Source organism: Pipra filicauda, unplaced genomic scaffold (assembly GCF_003945595.2).
Source record: "Pipra filicauda isolate LSUMZ 115617 unplaced genomic scaffold, ASM394559v2 scaffold33_size4404698_pilon, whole genome shotgun sequence".
NCBI classification, from domain to species: Eukaryota; Metazoa; Chordata; class Aves; order Passeriformes; family Pipridae; genus Pipra; species Pipra filicauda.
Window position 1 is genome coordinate 2,136,861 of NW_024104465.1, and position 18,768 is coordinate 2,155,628.

At 48.0% G+C, this 18,768-nt stretch overlaps 2 protein-coding genes across 3 annotated transcripts; both read right to left on the reverse strand.

The window, feature by feature from the left end:
* Positions 1 to 751: 751 nt before the first annotated feature.
* LOC113984279 (glutathione S-transferase theta-1-like) lies at positions 752 to 8,860 on the reverse strand. 2 transcript variants are annotated; one of them, XM_027714178.2, is made up of 6 exons: positions 8,467 to 8,860; positions 5,602 to 5,689; positions 4,779 to 4,929; positions 4,046 to 4,222; positions 3,319 to 3,510; positions 752 to 1,264 (listed from the first exon to the last, which is right to left on the reverse strand). In XM_027714178.2, exons 1-6 carry the CDS (start codon positions 8,576 to 8,578, stop codon positions 1,238 to 1,240), a joined length of 747 nt encoding a protein of 248 aa, XP_027569979.1. In that variant the 5' UTR covers positions 8,579 to 8,860; the 3' UTR covers positions 752 to 1,237. The 2 variants fall into 2 exon arrangements, with proteins under 2 accessions (XP_027569979.1, XP_027569980.1); XM_027714179.2 differs by having other exon boundaries at positions 752 to 1,224; positions 8,467 to 8,605.
* Positions 8,861 to 9,606: 746 nt separating this feature from the next.
* On the reverse strand, positions 9,607 to 18,755 carry DDX51 (DEAD-box helicase 51). The gene is made up of 16 exons (XM_027714176.2): positions 18,733 to 18,755; positions 18,066 to 18,463; positions 17,432 to 17,676; positions 17,177 to 17,327; positions 16,355 to 16,500; positions 15,949 to 16,020; positions 15,662 to 15,768; positions 15,016 to 15,124; positions 14,508 to 14,653; positions 13,622 to 13,820; positions 12,887 to 13,002; positions 12,683 to 12,799; positions 11,698 to 11,799; positions 11,369 to 11,432; positions 11,020 to 11,154; positions 9,607 to 10,183 (listed from the first exon to the last, which is right to left on the reverse strand). The coding sequence occupies exons 1-16, from the start codon at positions 18,753 to 18,755 to the stop codon at positions 10,157 to 10,159; spliced, it is 2,157 nt and encodes a 718-aa protein (XP_027569977.2). The 3' UTR covers positions 9,607 to 10,156.
* Positions 18,756 to 18,768: the final 13 nt, after the last annotated feature.

Here is an 18,768-nt window from a genome sequence, read left to right on the forward strand (position 1 = left end):
CACTGCACAGCCCACACAACCCAAGAGGTATTTTTATCTGGTTGTGTTATAGGCCATTTGACTGATTATTCCTGGCTCCAGGCTTGTGCTTCTAGCACTGTATTTTCACTTAACTCCATCACCTCAAAGGACATTTTTCCTGCCCTTATTTTCTCTGTCAGCTTTTTGGGAACAGGAACAAGACAGAAAAAACACATTAAGTTCTGCAATTTATTTCTTAGTAATTTAGAAAAGGTCTCAGGATGTGGATCTGCTTTTTAACTATTCCTCCCATTTTGTGTATCCCAGCTTCATTTTATTCTAAAAGTCACAGGCTCTCACCTATTTCCAAATAGCCCCTGGCAAGAATTGAGCAAATTGAATCGAACAGCATGTTAAACTGACACTGGAGGTGTGACCCTCTCGCTTTTCAGGGTGAAAGGGGAGTGGACACTCAACAACAGACCTTGTACCAAGGCAGGCAAAACTCTTGCACAACCTGTTGGGTTTTGGCAGGCAGCTCTCAGGGCTTTCAGTCTGGGAACTGGAACGTGACAAGATCAAATGACACAAAATGCAGAGGTGTAGGGATAGCAAAAGGCAAAGTACAAGGATGAGTTGCCTTATCTCCACTATTTAGACCAAAAAACAAGGCATCTGTTGTACAACTCTGTGACCATCCAAGGAGTTGCTCTAGGGAGGTGCTTTGTCCTACGTGCATAGAAGGGCCCAAAATACCACTGGTCCCTGCACCATGAACGTGCAACAGACCAGAGACTAGGGGTAAAACAATTTAAAATCTCTTCTGTCACCATGACCAGGCTGGAGTGAGGCAAGTGTGCTTATCCTTTGTGACACACCAGTGGAGGAGCACCAGAGAGCCAGCTCTGAACGCAGTTCAGGCTTGGTTTTGAAGGCAGCCGTCCTTGCAGGAGCACACAATGGGTGACATTTAAGGAACTTGTGCTTTATTCCAACAAGCAGAAAATTGCCTCAAGACTCTTACATGGAGCTCTTGTGCTACAAGTATCATAAATTAGAAAATGAAAAGAAAGACACTTTATTTACCTTGACTCATGCAATGGTTTGCGTGCAGAGCAGCCCTGTCTGGAGATTCTGCAGGGAGATGTGTGTCAGGAAAGGCTCTGCTCCCAAGCCTGGTCTGAGGTTTGTCGAGGTTAGCACTCTGCAGAATAGGCTCTTGGTTTTGATAATTTCTCTGCTCTGATTCTACTTGTGCAGAAGCTGTGGGAGACATTTATTGTGCTGGTAGGAAGTTTGCTCTCTACAAGAAAGGGAAAAGTTGGAAGTCAGGAATCTTGAAGTTAGGGTAAGTACAAAGGTGCCAACAGCAGAGTGCAGCGAGGCTGGGCAGCCTTGGTGAGGCAGTGAAGGCACCTCTTTGATTGCAGGGTGCACAGCAGCCCAGCTGGTGATTGTGGTAAAGCTGCAGGTTACAGAGGGAAGGAAGTGGTTGGTGGTACAACGTAAACAGGCCGTTCTCTTGAGGCTCAGCACTGCCGGCAACTTGAGCAGTGGGGCAGCATCGTCAGGGGTTGCTGCTTAGGCACCCTTGGGGCAAGAAGAGAGCTCCTGTCATTGACTTTACTCATTGGCATGCAACAGGCTCTTCTCAACAAACCTACCCATCAAAAATCAGGTCAGAAGACAAATATCCCTGCATGTGTCAGCACTGAAACTGAAAAAGTTTGGGGGAAAAGCTGACTTTTCACCACTCACATTTAGGATTTCCCGTAGGCTGGAGGAACGGAAGGTAAAGGGACCGGCCTGCTTGGCTGCTATAGCTCAGCCCACAGGCATGTGTGTTGCAAGCTGTAGTTCACGTGCCCTTTTGAACTAAAGGGCAGGTTTACTCAGGAGACAAACACAGAAGAGGGAGCTGGCTCATTCCCCAAAAACAGTAGGTCCAACTGAAAACATGCGTGAGATTGTTTGAGCAGCTAATTGCACCTTTTCTGAGCACTGTCATGACTCGCATTCAGATGGCTGACATCTCACCCCCAGCATTCTGCAGGGCTGTCTCTGTGAACAGTGTAACCAGCCAGCACAGACAGACTTCCAGATACAGCCAGAGCTGAACCAGGAGGTGGGAAAAAAATTCTGCAAACTGGAACCCTCCTTGTGGAAGCCTGTACCTGGAAATGGAAGGTCACAGGACAGGAGGACAGGAAGGCAGGAGGGACATGAAGGGGCACAGGCAAGAGGTTGTAAAGGATGCTGCACAGGTGTGCAGGATGACTCAATGTCCACTTCCTTCCAAATCCTGTTTACAAATCCAAACAGAGCTACACCACTTGGCAAATGTAACCATTAACCTTACTAGAGAACCTGATGAGACAAAAGAGTAGTGGAACATTAACTGTATTTGGGGCATTACTCAGCTCTTATACTGAATGCTCTGCTCACCCAGGGCTGGCCAGCACAGCTCCCACTGCCCTCAGTGCTGGCCCAGCCACCACAGCCCCTGTCAGTGCACACAGCCTGGCCTAAGTGGCTTCTGTTGAGCTGACAAAGCCACTGTGGGAAAACAGAGCGAGCACTGGTGTGGTTTACAGTGGGGACTGTGTGGTTGGCAGCAGCTTGACCAAGAAAAGCAGCTTTTCACCACTGTGCAGGGTGTTCTTTGTAGAGTGTGATACGAGTCTGTAGTCAAGGAATTTTATTGACAGGACTAACCCCATCCTTCCCAGAAGCTGGAGGCCTCCCCTGGGTACCCACACAGCTCCCTGCTCCTGGGCACTGTCCCTTTACTCTCACAGATGATGCAGCAGCATCTAGTGGCCAGGTGCTCTAAGAGCCCTGGCAGTGTCCCCAGCAGGGACTGGGGCCTGAACTGCCTCTTTCCTAAAGAGCAAAAATCTTCCAGCAGAGTGTTTTCACTTTGCAGAGTGAAAACCATCTGCTACAATTATTTTTCCTTGTTTCAGGTACATCTGTTCCACCATACCCTCAGGAAACCTTTGCTCTTGTCTGGAAAACTCTGAACAGAGGTGGAGAAGGCAGCTCTGACTGGCCCCCGTTTCCACACAGACTGAACCACCTCAGTCCTCAAGCAGATCCAGTGGTGCTGGAACATGAAAGAAAAGCCTTCAGGGCTACAGCTCCCATGCTGCAGTGCACAAGAGGAGAAAGCAGCTCACAGCAGTTTAAAATGTATTTTTCTTCCCTTCTAAGTTGCAGAAAGGCTGTGAGTAAAGGCAAGTGCATTTTGTGGAATAGTGTTTCTGTATGATTTTTAGAAGAAATGCTGAAAGACTGCAATAAGCCTTCATAAAATAATCTATTTTATTAGAGCATAATCCTCTAACTCTGGCTGACCTGCTTTAGGAGCTGCTGCTTGAAACTCTCCAGCAGTTCAGGTGCAAACTGATCAGCGGTTAAGTTCTTAATGTTCATGATCCCTTCATGGGCTTCCTGGAAGAGCTCCTTCCCCACAGCTTCTTCCACCCGCCTGCGCCACTCCGCCAACTTTGGCCTCTCCTCAAAGAGGTTGTAGCCAGCACCTACAGGCTGCAGGGAGAGAGAGCACCTGGGAGTGAGTCAAACAAGGCATTTACCAGGGATGGAACCAAAGGAAGGACCGATAGGCTTTTGGCTCAAGGCAGCAGTCAGTCATCACATTGGGTGGAGCTCATCTCTGGTTCTTAGCTCATAGGAAGCAAGTGGTGACATCCTCAGCAGCTGCTGTCCCCAGAGACATGCAGCAAACAGCTCTGCCATGGCTAACCCCAGAACTGTCTAATACAGAACATGGAGGTTCGTGCACACCAGCACATCTCTTCCAAATTACTTTCTCTGCCTAGTTTGTAATTTATCTTCTTTGACCATATTTGACCATATTTCTATAGAAAGAACTGTGTCATCAGAGTAGGTGTTCCCTGGCAAACTTAATTAGGGTCAAAGTCAAAAAGGAACAAGACTTAACCCCATGGAAGGGTTAACTGCAGGGAGCTCTGCCGTTACCAAGGTGGTGGTGCAGCAGCCACCCCTTGGCCTGGCCTGCCCACAGCCCAACCCACATACCCAGCAGCAGGTTGATGCTCACCTGCATGAGCTCCACCAGTGCCACGAGGTCTGCCAGGGAGATCTCGCTGCCTGCGATGAAGGGCTTGTCCTGCAAGAACTTTTCTTCAAACTGCTTTAGGACAACATTGAGGTCCTCAATAAGAAATTCCAGTTTCTCTGCAGAAAGTGGCTGGCCTGTGAGGATAGGCAGCAGCACCTGGCAGGGAGAAGAAACAAGTTGCTCTTTAAGTGATTCCTTCCAAACCCGGTCATCACCCTCTCTTTGCCCCCCTCTGAGGATCCCTCACCAGCCAGGCAAGAGAACAACTGGAACTGCTCATCTCCCTTGCCAGGTCAACATTAATGTCAGTCACTACTTCCTGCCTCTCTTTGTCTCCTCCCTAGAAATCTGAAATTTCAACCACAAGAATCTCCTCTCAAGGGAAGACTGCATCATCTGCCAGCAACTGCGTTTTGTTTTCCAGCAGGAGGTTGGTTCTTTCCATGAAGCTGAGCAGCAGGCGCTGAGCTGTGTCTGGTGAGAGCTGCTCACCCAGGATGAGTTTGCTCTGGGTCTCACAGAGCAGTGGCTGCACCATGAGGGATTCAGGCCACTTCAGTTAGGCTCAGCTGAGCAGCCAAGTCAATTCCAGATCTAGTTTTGTTCCAATTTGTCACCTGACTTGTACATTTGCTCGGGAAGGCCCTGCACACAGGTGGGCCATTGCACTCACAGCTCTTAGCACTTAACTTTTGGTATATGGTGGTCTCACCTTCGATAAGAACACCTTGCTCCCCTTCGCACGGATGTTGGCGTGCTGCCATGACAGGTACTCATCAACCCTCGCCCTTTTCTGCAGGTCAGATGGGTACCAGTGATCAGGAGTCTTGAATTTCTGGGCGAGGTACAGGAGGATTGCAATGCTGCCCAAAGAGCGAGACAGACCAGTGAGCTGATCACCTGAGAGTAAAGCACCTCGTCCTTTCTTCTCCCCCCAAACTGTGCACTGCTGGACAAGCAGCAACACAAGCCTGATCTGAGTCAGGTAGAAGTGCAGGACATGGAACTGCCAGCAAGGCACAGCACAGGAGAGAGTTTGTGCTGGCTCAACCAGCTGCTTGTGGGCAGCAATTATCTGATACATCCGCCCAGCGAGACAGACGTGGCCTGCTGGCACAGTTACCCCGTGACACTGTTGAGCAAACAGGAGCTGCAGAATGAGTTTATACCAAAGCTTCACAGTGCCTGGCCATTCAGCAGCAGGGGCCTTATGTCAGACTTCCTGCACTGACCTACAGCCTCCAGCTGCAGGCAGAGAGCAGGAGGACACGTGGACAGGTATTTAAGCTCGGAAACACTGCCTACATGCAAGGTAGCTCCGAGCAGCAGCCCACTGATCTTTGCACTATCAATGCTGTTTGAGTTGTTTACATTAGAAGGATTCTCTTGAAACGTAGGTTTGTTGTGTACAAGTGGAACCGACAGGAAGGAAGAAAAAAAACTGCCTGGGCTGGAGTCCCAGCAGTGCCCTGGCAGAATCCAAGCTCTGGGATAAACAATACTGCAGGTAGGGGTTGAGCTTATTTGAGCCTCACCTCTCTGCTAAGGTGAAAGAACCATCCCTTAGTGCAGGCACCTTCATCAGGACATTCACCTTCCGGAACTCCTCCGTCCTGTGCTGCCCTGAGGAGGGAAATGAGAAGTTTTACTTGGCAGGGATAGTCAGGACTTGTCTGCAACGCTTGTGGGGACCATTTGGCCTCAAGTTCCTGGTTTTGATTGTACAAATACAGTCTTGTATCAAGCTTATAACCAATCAATAAGTGCTGCAGGGTGAATAGGGGGGTTGCCCTATGGTATCACCTTACTTGCTTATTGTCTGCATACCAGACCCACCTCTTGACCACAGGCAGAATGGCTAGGAGTCCTTTCATACCAACAGTGCTTGTCTACTCAGGGCTCTATCCTTTCATACCAACAGTGCTTGTCTACTCCGGGCTCCAAGTTTGTGCCTAGAGGTACCTGTCCTGTACAAACCCAGAGTGAGCACTGAGTGCCTTAGAGGAAAGAGATCTCACTATCAGAAACATCACCAATATGGACAGTGAGAAAGCAGTTTATTTTTTTTTTCCTGGATGATAATGTAATTTATATTCAACTCTCTTTTTAGTCCTCAGATGAAAATAAATTTCTGTGATTCCATATAAAGATGGTACTTCATTACAGTCAGCTCCTGTGCACTTTGTCATATCTTTTGTCAGAGAAAATATGGATTTGTTGCTTTTAAGCTATCTTGTAGGTCCCCCCTGAAAGGCAGGCAGAGTGAATCTGACAGGAGAAGGTGCTTTGTTCATTTGAGGTCTCAACATGCTCTGTTGTGTCTGGACCCAGTCCCAGAAGCCTTGTTTTATGTGACTTGTTTGTGCTGGCCTTTTCCAACCACTGGCTTCAGTCACACATGTGTACCTGTGTATTCAAGCCTCTCTAACGTGTAACTAACCTTGTGCCATCTCCTGCTATGTGAGTCACCTGAGAATCTGTGTGCCAGAGGAGATGTTCTGGAAGTGATTTTAGCTTTCCCAGTACCTGGCAAACCTGATTTGTGACTATTCCCCCTGTCACTTGGCTCGCAGCCCATCTCCCCCACCCCCTTTCAAAAAGATGAAGTGTGAAGATTCCAGGTCCTCTCAGGTGTCCTTTGAATGTCATGTGATTTCTATCCATTCTCACTCTTTCCACCCCTTTCCTTGAGACCTGCCCTACTGGGGGCCCTGGAGCTTTTCTGAAGGGACACATTCAGTGCACCAGCTCAGTTCTGAGTATCGATTCCCTCTCCTGGTCCTCACATGCTGTGCAGTGATGGGTACTAGTGCAGCAAGGCCTCCCACACTGTGTCCCAGGGCGAGCTAACCCAGCTGCAGGTACCTGGAGCCCTTCCCTGTGGTATGGGAGGTGCACGCACTGGAGGAATGGGATGGGATGCACTTTTAGCATTCCCATAGGCCAAATAACCCATCTTAAATGCACTGGCCAAAAGCAGGCACTGATGCCACGGGGCACAGAGCACTGGGAAACTGTGACTTAATTAATTTTCCTTCCTCTCAGTTCCCTGATACCTGTATTCCAGTTGTTCCATTCTCCTTGATGCTCTCATTGCTTGCCTGCCATCTCCCAACAGTTTATTTATTGGGAAAGAAGGGTAAGGACACAAGATGAGCCTGCCCCCAGTTACAAACAATTGCAAAAATTTTTGCTATGAAATAGGTGGGAGGAAAAGCCACAGCAAGGTACAACCAACGCACAGCTAAGGTGTGCAGGGGAACACCCAGAGACTAAACCACATCACCCCTGAGATCTGAGTCACAACTTGGAGCCTCTTTTGTTCCTTTATCAATTTCAGCCCCAGAAGCCTTCTCACTGTTTTTAAGCATTACTTACTGAGGCATCGTTATGCCCAATACATTACCTTAATTTCAAATCCAGCAGAGCTCTGGAAAGGTTGAAAGACAGCTTTTACCAGCTTCAGTTACAAAGAAAGAAGATGCAGATCTTTGGGCATCCTTTGGTGACAACACACAATACCCCTTGGACAGGCTCCTATCAGTTATCAGTTGGTTTTAGCCCAAATAAAACCACTTTCTTTTCTTCATTTATCAGTGTTCAGATCACTGGCAGCTGCATTGTCTCGCTCCACAGCCTTCACAAGTCTGCCCTCAACCCTCTCAAAATAACCTGGCTACAAACTGCCTGACCCAATGGAACCCCCAGAGGGACAGCCAACTGCCCTGCCCTGCCCTGCCTGCACATGGGGACACATGGGCAGTGAGGACCCTCATACATGAGGACCCTCCCACGGGGCTGTTAACCCCTGCCAAGAGGAAAAGAGCTGCTCTGCAGCAACTGCTGCTGCTTACTGGAGCACAAAGCTTTTTAAAGAAGTTTAATTAGGAAACAAGAACTGCACACCTCGGCTGTCCTCGCCCATACATGTATGTCCCACCTCTGAATTTCTGTTTCCCATTAACCGGGGAATGCCCTCAGACCTGGCACATCCTGAGCGCTTCTCAGAAAAGCCTCTTTTATCAGACTCACTTTCTGCTGGGGTGGAGCCGATTTCAAAGATACCACACGCCTTTGCAGAGTCCTCTTTGTTGCAGAGGAACAGAGGTACTGAGATGACTACTTAAAAAACAGGGGTGCACTGGACAATTAGGTCCTGTTTTTGTGTAGGCACCAGGAACCCTCTGCAGCGGGAGGGCCACCTCGCCCTCTCGCAGCATCTGGCACTGATGGGGACGGTGAGTAACCCGCTTCCACCCGCGGGCTGGAATCCGGCAGCTCCCCCGGGAGCGGCGAAGGGACGCGGGGCGCCCGCGGGTGGAGCAGCTGGGCCCCGACTAACGCTGGGGACACCGGGAGGACAGGGGGACCCCCTCCCCGCCGCCCCCGGCCCCGCTCACCCTTCATCAGCTGCACCCGCTTGAACTCGAAGGGGATGTTGTTGCTCCGGGCGAAGATGTAGAGCGCCCGGCAGGGCTGCGAGAGCAGGTCCAGGTACAGCTCCAGCCCCATCCTGCCACCGCTGCTTCTGCTGCTGCTGCCGCCGCCGCCCGCTCTCGTTTCGCTGCGTGCGATGCAGGGTGTGAGCAGCTCCCCGCCCGCGCCGGGTCCGCCCCGGGGCGGAGCGCAGCTCCCCCGCTCCGGCCGCTCGGGGCAGGGCCGTGCCGGGGGCTCACAGGACAGCGGTGACGGCACTTTTTGGAGCAAAGTTTCAATCAGGCTCTGCCACCTCACATCTAATCTCTGGCTTGTCCTAATAACCGCCCTTAATCCCTTAATGATAAGGAAACCGCAGGACTGACTGGGCGTGGGTGCTCAAGAGGCAGATCCTGGGTTTGCCCCGTGGGAGCTCGCAGTTCTTGCACAAGAGGACTTTCCATTCCTGCGATTCCATCACCAGCCAAGACACCCGTGCTGTGGAAAAACAACTGGAGAGTGAGCAGTCACGCAACAGGAAAACACACATTGATTCACTGCTGTAAACCAAACCCACACTGGTCCTATCTTCACAAGATTCAACCACCCTTCCCAACACCCATCCCTTCAAGATTCCCAGCCCTTCATTTTGCTTCAGGAATGTTTTGGTGCTGCTGGTGTACATATATTTCACCTTATACAATAATAAGGCAGAGCTGGAGCCTTTCCTCCTGAAGGAAAAGCAACCCCCATGGAGGGTAGTTGCAGGCTGCAGCTACGTGGCAGCTCTAAGCCCTCTGCCGGGACAGCTAAAAATACCAGTGGCATGTGTCAAATACAGATTTATGGCTTGCAGTGACACTACCTGGCTCCAGGACATTCATATTAGACATCAGACATATCAGTCTGCATTAACACCAGCCTAACACTTAATAATACCTGCTGTTGCCACTGGTACAGAACGCTGGAAGGAAACAACGTTCCTTCCAAAGTTCTGTCCTTTCTTGGAAGCCAAGGACAAGGCAAAAGACTATAACAGTGAAAAATCCCTTCAACAATATCTCCATCCCTAATCATGAAATATCCCAACTTGGAAGGGACCCAAAAGGATCATCAAGTCCAACTCCTGAGCCCCGGAATCTTTTATTAGACACTGTTTTAAAAATATATATATATATATATATAGTATTTATTTAAAAGTTGCAGTCACTTCAGCCTAGAGCAGCTTTTCAAACACTTCTGCTACAGGCACTGTACAGGTGTTTATGCATTTGCAGACACAGCTGCTTGTGCAGTAAGACAGAACCATTAGTTGCTCCAGGGCAGAAGGGCCCAGCCCTCACCGTTGGAGGACAGCAGTTCCATCAGGCCCATGCTCAGGAGCTGGTGGCAGTTCTACACACGCCAGCAGGATACGATGCAAAGTCCTCTTCCAGATATTTGTATTTCAAATTTTATCTTTTTTTTTCAACCAGTAAGTGAACTCCGTTTCCAATGTCCTTGAAAGAGGAACAAGGCTGGTAACAGCTTCAGCTATGATAAGGTTGAGGAGCCAACCACTGAGGCCTGTTCTGAGACCACGACTGAGCGTTACTGTGCTGGGGATGAGTCCATGTCCTGTCCCACTCAGGGGCTTCAGTGCCACGAAACACGACCATCTCAGCTTCCATTCCTTCAGGCTCGTTTCTGTGCTCGCTCATTCTGTTCAAAATTAAAGTTGAGAAGGTGACTGAAGATGTCTCAGGGTCACACAGAAGGGACTTCAGGGAGCAATGGGACAATTTAATAATCTTTTCTTCCCCAGTTCTCAAACATTCCTCGTCTAGAACTCTAAATCATAATTTTTTGAGGATAGACATTTATCAGGAGTTCTCAAATGAGAGAGCAGAACACTTGCCCAAATCATGCAGCACAAGGTCTATTATGGATTCCTAGTCCACCCATCTGGCACAGTAAATGCTACCCTGCTTTTGTCTGAAAGCTCTCAACCTTCCCATTGGTGTATAAAGAAGGGCCTGCAGATAATGCTTTCCTGGTTTGGGATACCCAACTCTAGTCAGCATAGCTGTACAGTACAGTCCTAAACTCTGTAATGACAAAAAGTTGAATCTCTGCTTTTCATTTGCAGTACACTGGGTAGCTGCCAAAATCCCAGCTCCAGAGGTAAAGAGAAAGGCAGAATAGAAAAAAACCACCACAAATCATAGAGTTGTTTTGGTTGGAAAAGACCCTTGAGATGACTGAGTCCAAGCATTAACCCAGCACTGCCAAACCTACCACCATGCCTCCAAGTCTACATGTCTTTTAAATCCCTCCAGGGATGCTGCCCACCTTTAAGAGAAAACCTCTTCCTCCTCTCCCCAGCCTTTCTGAGTATTCCATAACGATGCATCCACAATGCTGCCTTCACACTGAGATGGAATTCTCTCAGTTAGAGGAAAGGATCCTGGACACTAATACTTGTGCTAAGCATGAATTGCAGTAAACTGCACAAGCTGTAGTTTTGATTTTTTTATTTTATTCCCTGACTCAATTACCTTGACTGTCTTCTCGAGCTTACACAGAGCTGCCTCATATTGCTGCACCAAAGGCTTTAATGCTTTGCCCTTCATGGGGTGTTTCTGTATGTCTCGGATGCCGGCGTCCCTCAACATCCGCAGAAACCGACGTTCCTGCATAACAAAACAGACATAGGTGATGAGACACTCCACTGCCCATCAGCTAGAAAATGAGCACATTTTGGCACATGTTGCCTAGTCAGGAAATAATTGAAGTTTCTGTGCACAAAGCTCAGCTGACTGGAAAAGGTGAGCAGTAGTATGAACTTTATCTTCCTTATGCCCCTGCATGCATCCTTATCAAATGAACCCCACACCAAAGACATACCTGAATTCTAAGGACCAAGCTGAAGGCAACACCTACTTTTCCTGCACGAGCTGTTCTTCCAACCCTGGAAACAGAAAAAGTAGCTTCAAGTCAGTTTGAGCCCCCTAGTCACTGCCATTATGAGCTCCAAGAGTCTGATTCTGAAACTCTTCACATTGAAGCAAGTCTGATTCCAAGCAACGCTATGGGCTTAATTTTTATTCAAAAGCTATTTGCATATTAAAGTAAAAAGAAAAACTAAAAGTCCTTTTAAGTGCATGTCACCTTTGCTAAACATTTCAAAGCAAACCAAGCTCAAGACATCTCCCTGTTGTTCCTGGCTGCCTTACCGGTGAATGTACGTCCTGATGAACTGCGGCGCATCATAATTTATTACATAATTCACTCCTTTAACGTCAATCCCTCGTGCAGTGGCATCTGTGCTGATCAACCTGGTTGTAAATGTGTATAGTTATTTTCAGGCAACATCTCTGGTACTATACACACAAGTGAAACACAGCACAGTTCTTGCTGATCTCTGTTCAAACTGGTCAGCCAGCCCCTGTCTCTGAGTGTGGCAGGAGCACTGTAGTCACTCCTCACTGTCACTGGTATTACTAGCTTCCCACAGACCTCCAAGCATCACTACAGCCTGTCACCCTCTGTTATGCATGAAAAACTACTGGGTGTTTCCAGGTTCTCCAAGCATGGAACACTAAGCCTGACAGCTCCCAGTGCACTGGAGGTTACAAACCTCTAAGGTATCTGAACATTCCATAAAGGTACTGAATGCAGAGAGCAAGGTGAGAAATTCCAGTAGTCGAGGTTTGGATGAAAAGGAAACCCAGAAAATCAGTATTTACCTTCTTCTCAGAGACATTCCACAGATACAACCTCATACAGCTACCAAAATCACAATGTAAATCAAACACTTGGATAGAAGTAAAGCTGTACGCCAGTCTGAGCAGGGACTGCTTTGGTAGGAAGCACTACCACTGTATATAGTTCAAGCACCAATATCCATTTCCTTCCTACAAGCACCAGATGCCCAGCACACACAATAAACTTCAGATTTGCAGACCTGTGTGTTTTGGGCAACTCTGAACATGCAGTTACATTTACTGCTTGCCATGAAATAACACACAGAAATTCAGATTGCAGCTAGATTAGAATAGGCCAAGTTACATGCAGGATAAACCATACCCATTCTGCCACAGACTCCTGCACACTGTTTTAGAGGACCCTGTGTAGCTGTGTCCTTGGTTCTGCCTAGTTTTTCTCACTGAAAACAGCCTATGTTGGAAGACATGCAGGAAAGTCATTTAAGATGCTCACAGTTGTATTTTTCCTTGTTCAAACTCCCTTATGGTTCTCTGTCTCTCACTTGGAGTCAACCGAGAAGAAAACTCAGCCACCGTGACTCCACCAAAGGCTTGAACCAGCAAGAACAACCTGCAGGGAAAGGGGAAACAGTCACTTCCTTGCCTCTGTAACAACACTTGACAGGTACCTACGATAGTGATCTCATTCTCTACTCACCTGTGAGAAGCTTCCCTGGAGTTGGTGAAGCACAACACGCGGGTGAACTTCATTGTCAGCATGAAGTACAAGAGGAGCAAAGGCTTGGAATTCAGGTCACAGGGCACGTAACATTGCTGCAGTCCACAGGGAAGAAGTTCAGAGAGAAAAATTACTTCTTGCCAAGACTATTTGCCCTGAAACCCACTACCTGTCCATGACCTGCACAGGCTTGGATGTTTTAAAACTGACTAATAGCAGCAAAACCAGACCCCACAGTGCCACCCCCTTTAGAATAAATCACAGTTACAGGTTGGCAGGATACAAAACAAGTGGAGACAGGAGATCTGAGTTGTTCTTACTTCTCCATAGCAAGTAACAACATGCACTGCCTTCCTGTCTACAGGCTGGCCTGTATCTGCATGCCTTGAAATGCACGTTGTACATACGGACAATTGATAAGTGCTACTACATTATTATTATTTCACATTTCCACTCCTCGTTGCTGGTAAAACTTAATTCCATGTGAAGAGAGATTAATTAAAAAAAAAAAAAAAATCCAGCCTTAAACAAATGAACATTAAGTAATGAGAAAACAAAATCAAAAAGATAGAGCTCTCTGGGTCGTAAATACTCCCAAAGCCACTTTTGCCCAGCACCTCTGTAGTGCAGGAAAACACAGACATTTTACAGTAAAACCATAACCAGATACTCTAGAATTCAACCATAACTTATTTAAGAGAATGAACACCATACCGATAGCCCCTCAGGGAGTGTGTATTTATTATTAGCATCTTGTTCAGTTTCTGTTCCATCTCCAAGTGTTTTTTTCTCAGAATAGACAGATGTGAAGAGGCGTGGCTGGAATAAGTCCAGCTGCTGTAGTTTCTCTGGGTCCTGGGTCAGTGTGGCTGAAAAGAGCAGCTTCTGTAAGGGTATCTGAGGAGAGCAGGAGCTGAAAGAAACAGCACATGGAAACCAGGCTTTGAGGATGGGGCAAAGGAGCTCCACCACAGGTGGTGAAGGAACATCCCTTCAGATGATGTTATAAAGGGAAGCAATTAACTCTCTTTGATGCTCTTTTCTTGCTCTGGGCCTTTCCTATAGGCTCTTTTCCAGCCTTGTTTTATGGTGGAGTTCACAGACAGAACTGATCAGTGCCCTCAACCTGCAGGAATCTGTTACTCCTGCACACATCCCTGCACCCTGGTTACCCGTGTGCTCATTCCAGTCACGTCCTTCCTTGGCCACTGATCCCAGTTTCTGACACATCTCTACCACTGCTGTATGAAAACAGCAGCTGTGGATAATTAATTGCAGGAGTTTTCCTCCAAATCCATTACTCAGCTTTCCTTGAGGGCATTACTACAGTTATTGTGCAAATGAATCACAGATTTGCAATATTTGTGCATTCTTTTGATGCTCCTTTAGTCTAAATAAGGAAAGCTTGGAGACTACAATACTTAGTCTAAAGGACATTTTCTAGCATCAGCTGTTCATTTATTTTGGTAAACATTTTTCTAGACATTTTCAGAGGAAAGGGACTTTGATAGGCCCTGTGGGAGGTACTGTGGAGCAGGACAGTGACACCCAGAGTTGGTGTCCATGCTATCAGCTCAAAGAAATGCATTCTGCAACTCACCTGGCTGCTGTTATAGGCCCTGGTTTGGTCCTCTGAAAAAGCATGTTGGAGCCAGAGTCATCTTCTACTTGGAATGCAGCTTTGACAATTTGGTTCAGACAGTTCTGGTGCATGTCATCGATCATACGGTCTGCTTCATCTATGATCTGATGAAAAACACCCCTTGTTAAATACTGGGAGCTTTTGATTTTCCTTTTTTTTATCTGTAACAAGTGAGCCAGAATGTAAGATAAGGGAAGCTTCTAGTCAATAGAATTGCTTTCTCTGCCCATCCTTACTCTGAGTTTGCAAAAGGCCAAGAGAGAAGGGGAAGTGGGTGGATGCTTGGGTGTCACGAGCTGGAATAAAACATCTGATCCTGTGACTGCTGCCTTTGGAATCTGGAGCATAGACAGGCCCACACAACAGTTCCAACGGAGATGTATTTATGTTCCATGCAAGAAGAAAGCAGGAATTACAGCTGTAACAGGCAATGCCCTCAGATGGGAGAGCCATGGAGCCAACTCACCAGGAAGCGAAGCTGTGTCAGGCTGAAGCCCGGGGTCTGCCTGATGTGATCCGTGAGCCGCCCTGGCGTGGCCACAACAATGTCAGCCAGGCTGCAGTAGCCCGTCACTCTGAAAGGACAAGCAGCCCACGAGTAAGTGTCTCTCTTCACCATAAAGCACGTAGAAGAGATCCTTGGTTAGCAGACCTTAAGGTTTTCCTATCACTCAATTAACTGAGAAACCATAAAATTCAAATATGCACTTGAGTTCGGAGAGCACGTGGAGGCAGTGCTGGACACCAGACCCCAGTCTGCACTGAGCTGCCTCATTTTAAACAGAAAGTGTCGTTCTCCATTGCTCTTAAAAAAAGCTTAATTGCAGCAAAATCCCACACAGTCACTTGTACCTGTGGGCATAAGGTAAACATTTGCATTTTATTCAGCTGGTGAAGAATCCCAAAAATCTAGTAAAACATTAGTCACAAAAAAGGGGTAGTAGCAGGCACTACGACAATGACAGAAACACCAGTGTCCAGCACATAAACCCACTATCCAAAATCGTGATAGCATGATGGTGTGCTGCAGTAGCCTGTGTTTTGACCCCTGTACCATGAGATTAATTAGTTTACAATCTCTATAAACCTTATCAAAATACCTTTTAACCTACTTTTTCTGGACAAGCATCTCCTGCTCCTTTGCAAAAGATTTCTGGCCAGTAATCAAAACGACCTTCAGACCTGTCCCATCAGTGTAAACGTTGAACACTTTACTCACCTGCAAAGAGATGAGCTTTGTCAGCTGCCAGAGAAACACTTGCAGTAATACTTTCCATTACAGTAACATCAAACCCACTGATGGCTCTTCCACAGGCTTCACAGAACAGCCAAAGAACTGGCTGCACCAGCCTGTCCCTCGGCCCAGTTCTGCTCAGAGAGACAGTGAAGAGCCACATACCTGTTGTGCCAGTTCTTTGGTGGGCAGAACAACCAGAGCTCGCACGTGGCAAACCACTCGATCTAACAGAACCTGCCAAAATAAAGGCCAAATGAGTGTCTGAAAGCAGTGGGGAGAGAATGGGGTTCTTGTACCTAACCTAGTTAGAAGAAGTGGGCTTGACACATCCTCGGAGTTCTATGTTTCCCTTTTTCTCCCTCCACCTTCCCAACTCCTCATGCTGTGCCTGCTGTCTGAGGAAAGGAGTGGGATGCTGACATGAGGCTCCCTCAGACAGCTCTGAGCTAAAAATCCTGCTGCCTTATGTCCACGAATTCCTTGGCTTTTTAACATACTTCTGAGCTGCGGTTTCGCTTGAACAAAAGCAACCCCAGCAATTTCCCTGCAGATACTTCCCTGAACTCACCTGGACAATGGGTATGACGAACGCCAGGGTTTTCCCACTGCCCGTGGGTGCTGAGACACAGATGTCCTTGGGGCGGTATCCCCCCCGCCCCATCAGGTACCCATTGGAGGCACTCTGGAGAATGGCAGGAATCACCTCTGCCTGAACTGAGCAAAACCAGAAACAAACACAAAGTACACCGTTAATGAACGCGCTCATACCCTTAAAATGTTATATGAAAGCATTCTTTAAGTGAGAAGACACATGCTGGCTTCCCAACACAACCCTGACAGGCCTCTGACACAGCCTAGGCCTCCAGGCTCAGCTGGACCAAGCAGTTGACTGAAGGTCACCCTCCTACCCTTATCCTTGCTTCCAGCTGTGCTTTCTTATTTAATAGCTGGCATTTATTGTACTTGTTTGCAAAACTAGTAAAATAACGGAAAATCAACAATTATTTTTTTTGTTTGAATGTTTTTCTGGTACTTTATTGAGTTGAACGAGTTCCCAGAGAGCTGCGATCAGTAGCAGACATGGTGGAAAGTAAGGAGCTAAAACACATGTTTGGCATAAGGAGGAAAAATGTGAGGACACAAGTAAGACTTCCCTCTCTGGGCAGCTCTGAGCCATTACTTCAAGCTTTATCTATGAGTAGATAATAGACTTTTACTCAGTTTAGATAAAGCTTTGAAAATGAAGTGTTAAAGCTGATGCAATCACTTACATGTATTAAACTTGGCTTTGTCCCATGTTTTACTTCACTGACTACACAAAATACTCAGCACCAGACTGCAGGAACTCTGCAAATCAGTTCAGAAAGGAACAAAAGCACTGTCAAAGTACCTGGAAAAAAGGACTCTATCCCATTCATCTGCAGCTTTTTCAGCAGGCGGGGATGGATTCCTGGGACATCTCTGATTGGGCACAGATTGTCTTTGATACGTTTCTGCACTCGTTTGGGTTGAGCAAGCCACTGCGGCAAAAAGGGCTGAACCTGAGGAGAGGGAAAGGAGAATATGGCAATGCCATACGTAAAATAAACCTGTAAGATGCATGTTCCCTCCTGACCACCATCACAATCCCATCGAGCTCACGTACCTTCTGCACCGGCTTTTTGTCGTAGTCTCCGAGAATTGTCAAACTGGAGGGTGGACAACTTGCCTCTTCCCCAGAGGCTGCTAAGGAAAGCTCCTCCTTTGTGCTTTGATTTTCTTTAGTTCTTTCACTCTTCTCTTTCTTCCCCATTTCGTCTCCTTCTGTTTCCTCATCCGTAGTCTTCCTTTTAGAAGACTTACTTTTAACATTGTTTCTATTTTCCTGTTGTTCCACGTCTTCTTCAGAACCTGGAATGTGGATACCAGGAATGCAGAGCCACAGGTCAGAATGTGTTACACAAAAGGGATGCAGGCAACATTTTACAATGTAGGACTTAAGCAACAACTTGCAAGTTCCTCTTTTTTCCTAAATCCAACTGCAAAAGCCAAACATTTCCTTGTTGTATGGAGGCAACAAGACTGAGGTGACATATTTCCCTCCTCCCCTTACACTAAATTAATCCTCAAAGTTTGCAATATTGGGCTTCCCACTAAAAAATAAGAACTACTTTGGGAACATAGTAAGCAAAGGAAAACCAAATCAGGTAAATTGGGCAAGGTACTCAAAGAGCAACTCGTGTCCACTTTTCCATGGAGAACTGTCAACCACAATGAAATGAAATCCTACAGCCTGTTACCTGCTTCAGTGCTCTCCCGTTGCACTTTCGACTTTCTTCTTCTTTCTTTCTTCTTCTTCACGGGGCTGCTGCCATCTGCTGCCTGCTCAGTGCCTGCCCTGCCTTCAGCAGAGCTGCGGGGCTGTTTTGCCTTTAGCTTCTTCTGCCCTTGCGCACCGGGCTGCTCTTCACCCTCCCTCTTCCTCTTCCCTTTTCCTTCCCCAGGCTCACCCCCGGGGCTCGGCCCCGTGCCCCCTAGGCGTTCCTCCCCTCCCCGGGGCTGCGCCTCCCGCTGCTTCTTCAGCTGCCGGGCCCTCGCCTGCTGCCGCAGCCGCTCCAGCAGGACCCGCGCCCGGTCCTCCGCCTCAGCGCCCTCCTCCTCCTGCTGCTGCTCCTCCTCCTCCTCCTCCCCGCCGTACCTGAAACAGCACAGACAAAGCCTCCTCAGGTACCAGCCGCCCGCCCGTACCCGGGGTCGAGGCAGCGCATGAGACAGGGGCAGGGGTCGCGACAGGGGCAGAGGTCGGGACAGGGGCAGAGGTCGGGACAGGGATAGGTACAGGGATGGGGACAGGGGTCGGGACAGGGGCAGGGGCCGGGACAGGGATAGAGGCAGGGATCGGGGCAGGGGCCGGGACAAGGATAGGGACAGGGATAGGAACAGGGGCAGGGGCCGGGCCGGCCGTACCTGTTGATGCAGAACAGCGCCATGACCGCGCCGCGC

Bases quoted from the DNA above. Each gene is read 5' to 3' on its own strand.
- LOC113984279 (XM_027714178.2), bottom strand. From the start codon at position 8,578: ATGGGGCTGGAGCTGTACCTGGACCTGCTCTCGCAGCCCTGCCGGGCG. The intron at 3,511-4,045 runs GTGAGCATCAAC...CTCTCCCTGCAG, and splicing joins CACTGGTGGAGCTCATGCAG to CCTGTAGGTGCTGGCTACAA. The intron at 1,265-3,318 runs GTCAGCCAGAGT...CCTTTCTTGTAG, and splicing joins AGCAGCAGCTCCTAAAGCAG to AGAGCAAACTTCCTACCAGC.
- DDX51 (XM_027714176.2), bottom strand. From the start codon at position 18,755: ATGGCGCTGTTCTGCATCAACAG. The intron at 13,821-14,507 runs GTGAGTTGCAGA...TGTTTCTTTCAG, and splicing joins GGGCCTATAACAGCAGCCAG to CTCCTGCTCTCCTCAGATAC. The intron at 11,800-12,682 runs GTGAGCATCTTA...ATTTACAACCAG, and splicing joins GAACAAGGAAAAATACAACT to GTTGATCAGCACAGATGCCA.